This window comes from Diadema setosum, chromosome 14 (assembly GCF_964275005.1).
Source record: "Diadema setosum chromosome 14, eeDiaSeto1, whole genome shotgun sequence".
Classification (NCBI taxonomy): domain Eukaryota; kingdom Metazoa; phylum Echinodermata; class Echinoidea; order Diadematoida; family Diadematidae; genus Diadema; species Diadema setosum.
The window spans coordinates 20,534,611-20,542,500 of NC_092698.1; the positions used below are offsets into that span (position 1 = coordinate 20,534,611).

At 39.1% G+C, this 7,890-nt stretch overlaps 1 protein-coding gene across 1 annotated transcript in view; it reads left to right on the forward strand.

Moving 5' to 3' along the window:
- Positions 1–5,586, forward strand: part of LOC140238199 (cytoplasmic polyadenylation element-binding protein 1-like) — a 30,594-nt gene extending 25,008 nt beyond the window's left edge. The window contains exon 7 of the mRNA XM_072318135.1: positions 5,528–5,586. Coding sequence (XP_072174236.1) covers positions 5,528–5,586 — 59 coding nt within the window. The remainder of the gene's footprint in view (positions 1–5,527) is intronic.
- The last annotated feature ends 2,304 nt before the right edge of the window (positions 5,587–7,890 follow it).

Genomic DNA, 7,890 nt, shown 5'->3' on the forward strand with positions numbered 1-7,890 from the left:
TGCCCTTCCCCATCTTCTCCCCCCCCCCCCCCAAATGCTTAATGATTAGTGATTAGGGCATCATTTATTGCTGTCAAGAATTCTAATCTTCATTGGCTATGCTTCCTGATGACTTGTCATTTGTGAACAAAATTAATTTGTTTGTATATTTGCGTGTGTGTGTGTTTTTGTGTGTTTGTATATGTGTATGTGAATCTGTTGGTAAGTACAGCTGTACTAAAAGAATATCTGGTTTGCTGGCTATTGTGGATAGTATCCATTTGCGCAAATTGATTTTTTTTTTTCACCACTGCTTGGACAAATGTCGGGCAAAAACGTAACATTTGCAACTTTTACGAAACAATGCCCATACACAGCATGTCTCATAGAATTTGGTTGATGTATATACGGGAGTTTGCTTTGGTCTTGCTTGGAAATGAGTGCCGGTTATGAATATGATCAAGTGTTCATCCATGCAAGTCAGACATTTTGATAATATAATCCACTCAAATAAGGCATCAAGTCACAGTTTTGGGGGTTCTTTTTTTTATGCCAAAACTACAGCTCTAGTGGACTGAGCAGAGTTGTGTAAATGAATGGATTATGCTGTCCACAGAACAAATCTACTATGACAACATACTTTGTCATGAATTACAGCAAAATTCTACATTTTGTTCATAATCCCATTATGTGTTGGGTTTGCATAAACCACAACAAGGCATTGCCTTATATAATACAACCTTCAGACTCGCTGACTTACATATTGGCAACCTACTCATACCTGTCTTTAAAAAAAAAAAGTTTTTATTGACAAGCAGAAAGCTTGCCCCAGGTCTGCATAGCATAGCAACAAGTTATGCATCCAAACTGGGTATGAAATATCAAAACATATTCCAAAGAGAGAAGAACCATTACATTACGTTAGCTTGTTAACAGAGTTTTTTTTTTGTTGTTTTTTTTTTGTTGTTTTTTGTTTTGTTTGTTTGGGGGTTAATTTGGGGGCAGGGTGATAGAATTACCCCATAAATTTAAATATATTTGTACACTGTTCTCTATTCTGCAAATACTTTGGAAGTCAAGAATGCAATACAGCATGTCTTCTGTTAATCATCACCTGTTGCATGAAAATTTGTGAAATAATTTGTGGTGATCCAATTCTTGATACGTTGACATACGTAAGAGCACATGCTGACAGCCTGTTCTTGTTTTGTTCAATATAAGATCTGAAGTCATTCTCGAGTTGGTTGTACATACCACTTCACAGGTGATAAATGTCCTGCGTCATAAATCTTGAGTTTATGGACTGAACAGCTACAGGTGTTTAGGATCACAGCTCCTATAGCCTTTTGAATTCCGTCAAGACAAAGCATATTGTACTCTGTTCCACCATGATCACAATTAGGTGCTATGGTGGAAACCTCCTGTGTGCCACATTATTCGGAGACACCAATATAGTCCTGCTTTGAGAAAACATTTTGTTTTTCAAAGCTATGTTACTCCTGTAGATCTCTCTTAAGCTGAACAAATAGTAACATTGTAGGGAAAATGCTAAGCTTTGATTTGATGTAAATTGTATGGCAAGTCTATGATTGTTTTTCTTTCAAATGACCAGTAGCTACATTACTGTAAAAACATTGTACACAAAACAGTGGCAGAAACTTGAAATTTAAGCGGAAATCCAGAAAGGAACACTGCTTGATAATCAATCACCACATAAAATGCAAGTTATATGCGAGCACGAGAAACGCTTTCATTGTACTACGGCATTTAGCAACTTATCGACCGGTTTGGGCGGGTTTGTGCATTTGAGCAGAATATGCGAAGTTGGCACGCCATCAGCTGAGTCAGATGTGCGAACGTGGCACATAAAGAGTTAATAATGTTCCACATGTTAATGGTTACCCCATGATATGTGATTGAAAAAAAAAAGAGTAAAACAGCTGCTGTGATGATATATGCATATGAAACATCAACCTGTTGGGATTCATGGCTAAACCATAGACCAATTTACTAAAGTTCTGTGTGTGTTCCTCACAACCAGAATGCTTGCTTAAGACTTGCCCATCACAGCAACTACTGAAACACAAACATGCAAACACACAAACATAAATGCAAAGGTGAGTTTATCGCCTTTCTTATTGTTACTCTATATATAGGGAAAGAAACTGCACTCACAAATGTGAATTTTTGTTATTTGCTGTGGTCAAAACTATTAAATGAGCTCGGAAAACATGCCTTTCAAAAATTGTGGGGGGTTTTTTAATACTTTTTTTTTACCTGTATGATTCTTTTATCCACTTATTTAGTCCTTTCACTGTAGGATTATTTTTTTTAATTTTTTTTTAAACCTGTATGCTTCTTTTATCCACATATTCAGTCCTTTCACTGTAGGATTATTATTATTTTTTTTTTACCTGTATGCTTCTTTTATTCACTTATTTAGTCCTTTCACTGTAGGATTAGCATGATTTTCATGTTTGCTTCTTTTTTTTTCTGTTTTTTTTTTTTTTTTTTTTTTTTTTTTGGCCAGGAAAGTACACTGGCATATTTCTGCTCCCACATTCTCTTTCTCCCAAGCTAGCTGTCTGATATTGAGAAGACATGTGACGTTGGCACACTTCGTGGAATTTGAAATTATCAGTATCTCTCAGGTTACTGGTAATCTAAATTTAAGCACAGCAGACATGATGGTATAGACTTTCAGAGCCCCTTGTCGCAGGCGCCCATTACTCATTGATGGCTGATGAGGTCCATGCAGACGAATAATTACATCTGGATTATGCAGTGAAACCCCAGGAACAGACGTGTTCATTGTGAATCTTTCCATAAGCTCTATTGCTAGGAGATTCCCCCCCCCCCCCCAACTTCCATTAGGGCCTATGGACAATCTGTTCATAACCACACATAATTAATGTATATGTGTGCCTGTACATTCAGAGTTTACAGTGGGGTTATTTCCACAGTCCCACTGGTGGTAATAAAGTATTGCGTGCTCACTACAGCAGAATTGATATTGTGGGTGCTGTCCATCATACATGAGCAGTAACAGCATGAAAAACGTTGTGGTAATATGCAAGTGGATGGTTTAGTGCAAGATCGTAGCTATTAAGCCACAGAATATGATACACACAGCTGTTGTAAACAGGCCCTGTGCACATATCTCACTGACCTAGGCAAGTATGTAGATTGTGCTACACGAAAAAAAAAAAGCTCCTCCCAGTGTTTAATGGGACAAAAGGTAATATTTGCCTAACATGTGACTCACTTACTGTAATGCCATTTCCCTGTGGTGGCCTATAATGAGTTTGCATTGTACCCAGGTGCGAGTTCACCACAAAACAACTTCTTAAGATGGAGGAGGAAGTTGTGTGATCTTGTGACTATGACCCCGTTTACAGTGCGGGGCCGGGCTCGGCCGCGGCTCGGCCGCGGCCGAGCCGCGGCCGATTCCGGCCTCAATTGCGCGGCCGAGCCTCGCAATTTTGTCCGTTTACACTGCTGGGCTCGGCCGCGCTTTTGATTCAAACCTTTCAATATTTTGTCGTAGTGGCGCTCTGCTTGTAAACAAACGCAATTTGGTATTGTCTGGTTTTCAGACCCTTTGCCAAATGAACTCATTGGCGACGAAGTCGCCGTTCGGGCAAAGGCCTTTGCCGAAGGAAAAAATCCTTTGCAGGACAAAACCACCTTAAACTATACTAGTTTTCGACGTTGAGGGGGTTAATATCCTGAATAGCGAAAGATACAGGCAGAGGGTTTGGCAGCCAGACTAAAATTGGCCGCGCAATTGGCCGCTCATTTGGCCCAGTTTGCGTTTACACCAAGAAGAGGCAGGGCTCGGCCGCGGCTTGGCCGCGGCCGAGACCACCTCCAGAGCGAGGCCAAATGCGAGGCCAATTTTGGCCTCGCATTTGGCCTTTTGCGCGTTTACACTGAAGCGGGGCTGGGCTCGGCCGCGGCTCGGCCGCGGCCGAGCCTCGCACTGTAAACGGGGTCTAAGTAGTACACAGCGCCAACCCAGACTTTATTCATCATGCAACATTTCCATATGTTGCATGGTCAAGGGATATTTTGCTTACATTCTCATACTGTGGTTGACTGAAACTTCAAATCATCTTTGGTTTTCTTCCTTGTATCAACAACCTGAAATTTTTGCAGGGAGCAGTTTCTTCTGCATAAAAGCTGCCCCTTTGATCATCTCTGTCTTTTGTCACAAAATAATTAATCACTCTATTTATTCATAGATAATCACGCAATATACGTACAATTCATATTGACTATAGTGTATGACATGGTTTGGAATTGCACAGTAGGAAGCAACTAGGTAAATTCCTTGCTAATTTCTTATGGTGAATACTAATTGCACCCTCAACCCCCCCCCCCTCCACACACACACACACACACACACACACAAAAAGAAATACAGAATAGAACTGTCTTTTGATAAAATGGACAGATGCTTTTCTTGCATGTGGTAACACCACACATATCCTGAATTATAAGGAAATAACACTGCTTGACAAGTTGATGCAATTCTGTTCTCCCACTCCCCATCCCCCATTTTCAGAGAAGTACAGTATGTACATGCAAACAACAATCTTTGAGGTTTGCAACATTCCTCTGTGTGAGACAAGAATAAACTAGACATACCCTGGTATGTTCAGTCCAACAAAGACCCATCAACGAGTTAAAGGCATAATTTACCATTTGCAGATGAAACAAAAACCCAGCATTAGTGCTTTAAAATAGTTCTAAAATTTGAGTTAGGAATAGAAACAACCACTGTGAAAATTTGAATCCATATAATCGATGTTAAGTATTGTTAAATACACAAAATGTGAACAATAGTTATGATAAAAAGATTTTGCAGATTAAACCGTCTACAGTTATGGTTTATTGAGAAAAAAACTGATATCTCCATATATTTTAGTCTTTATTGCAAAAATGTTATATGCTAGGATGTTTTGTGATACAACAGACCTACACATATGCATCAAATGTGATATCTTGAAAATTTTTTAAATCACTGCTCCCAAAGGTAAACAGAACCTTTAAGATTGACAAGGTACTGGTAATCATCTTGGTTAAACATTGCATTATGAGGTAAAGTACCTTCTTTTTTTTTTTTAAAGTGCAATGTTAATCCATATGGACCTAACTTATATCTTCTTTTGCTTCCATGAAGTGAAACACATGAAAATTTCATTGAAATACATACATAAAAACATCTCCCCTTCTGAGGCTTGAAAATTTGAGAAGACGCTATCTCTGATAGCGTCTTCTTGCCTTCTTTACAACCCAAGGTGCCCAGAAGATGACATCTCACAACTCGCTTTCTAAACTTCTTGAAGAGGTTGAGATGACACTTTTAGATCTAGCATCTCACCTTCTCAGACCCAAAAAAAGTGAGAGGGCAAGAAACTATCTTGTCCTCTTGTACTGTAAGCTGCCATTCAAGTAAGGTTCCCTTTATTGAATTCTCCTCAGTCTTGTAGATTCTCTAACCCCTTCCGATGCACACTTTCTCATTTCTGTCATCATCTTGCAGACTTTAGAGAGACTGTAAAGGAGAAGCTAGATGATAATCCTGGTATCACAACTGAGTGATGTTGATTCCGTTTCAGAAGATCACATCTTGCAGACTGTGCTCTTCACTTTCCTCATTCAATCTCTTTTTTTGCTTTTGTGCCATCTATCCATCTCCCAAAAGATGTCGGGTGGTATCTTCATCCCTCATCCCTTTTCCTCCAGTGCCACTTAAATGCGTGTCGGGTTGGCATGAGTTTGTACAAAGCGAATGCTCTGTAATCATTGTTATGGTCCATTGAGCTCTAAGTAGCAGCTTCCATGCTTCATGCTTCAAATCAGTTTAGGGCACACTTCCTTTCACAACCGTTAACTCAGAATGCACACTGCCCCCCCCCCCCCCCACCCCACATGTAGTTGATGTATGGCTTCATTGTTGTTGCCATGGAAACCCCATATCTCCAGGTCAGTACCTGCAATACATTTGCTCTCCAATCAGACAAGCACATATATACAAGATTCGAGTAGCTTAGCAGTTACTTGATATATCAGTGGCAGCTATGTTTGGGCAACATTACCTCACACTGTCCATTACTGTCAGTGCAAACAGCTCATATGTGCACCTAAACTCAAGCAACATAGTAGATTTATGCAATTTGTGAGAGGGAGAGCTGGTTCTTGAATGACAAATGGTAACATGTGGTAAGGCGCTTTTGATTATTCCCTTGCTAGAGCAATCAAATCTTTATATAGATAGTTGCAACTTATTTTTCCAAGCTCTTAATTTTGATATTCTGATGTAGTGGCACAATTGGAGTAAATTCTGTAGTATTTAATGGTATTTCTCACTTCTGATATGATGCTTATTTATGACCCAATATTTCAATTGTTTGTGGTCTGCAACGTGAGGCATTCAAGCCTCTGCAAATATAATTTGTCAAATTTTTCATCATTATGTCCTCCCTGCTTGGTGTAGATGAATGAAAGAAAAATGTCTAGAACTCAAATGAAAAGATATCTATCAGTGAGATTACATTTTAACAGTAAGTCTTCACGCGGCATGCAATGTTAATAACTATTTGATCATCCAAGAATCACTGTCTTGTGGGACACCTAATGACTTCAGGTTGTTTCTCGTGCTACGGACATAGATTATTACATTTTAAGCCTTTAGCTTAGGTGTCTACTGTCTATGTATGCAAAAAGGAAAGTGGAAAGACAGTGGAAGTACATGTATAGTTGTGCAGATATATCCATGTTTTTCCTTCTGTTGATAGTTTGTGTGTTTGTTTGTTTGTTTGTTTGTTTTTCTTTCTGGTGGGTAGCACTTTTTTTCTTGCCAGCAGTCCAGAGAAAGGATGTGTCTCCACTTGTTCCACTGGGATTTTCCTCATGATGTTCAGTCCTAAATATGTATATATATATATAATATATATGGCTTCCTAGTGGTGAAGGCATGACCTGGACTTAGACTGACTTCCTTCTTGCGATGAGCCCTTGTGCTATCTAGTTTTGATTTGAGTATCCTTAAAAGGACACTCTGGGAGAGAAATGGCTATGGGTGACGTACAGTGGTGATCCTCTTGTGTCAATTCTCACTGGTTTGTTGGTTTATCTTGATCGGCAGTTTCGTGTTTGTCCATACTGTTGCTGGCTCGCTTGCAAAGCATTGTATAAACTGGAGTACACTAGAGCATGGCATTCTTGTAAACTATGATGGTGGCAGATATATTATTGAAAGTATATGGATGGGCAGATGGGCTATAGTTTGCTTGTTTTTGTCAGACAAAAAGCAAGCTGTGGGCCCTTTACTTTTTATGCCAGTATCTTCAGTTAGCGTAGCAAGATGGGAACATGAAGTGAAACATGCAGGTGGGTATTAAAAGTTTTATTGATAGACCATTCAATTACTATGGCTTTCCGGGCATGGTATTGCGATATTTCCTCACAATGTCTCTCACTGGCTTCAATGAATATCAAAAGGAAAAAAAAATCATGACACACAAAACTGTGGTAAAGATTTTTATCAAAATTGAGCTCCAAATGTGAAAGTCATGGAATCACATGTTTGAAAAAAAATAGCAGCAACCACATAATGGTATTATTATTGGCACAGATTTATATACTTTTCATCAACTTTTTTGTTGTCTTGCATACAGCTGAGCAAAGGTGATTTTTATGCGTGTTTCTTGACATGGGAGGGTTGGAATTACCAAGCTATCCATTACAAAACATGATTTTAATGTATTCGTGTGCACAAACAAATAGAGTTTTTAGTTGATGACACCATCACCTTATAACTCATTTTGGTGTGGGGTTTGCCATGATTATTACTATTTGGGAAGCGTGAAATCGTAGACTTCGGTCTTTCACTGTCACATTCAA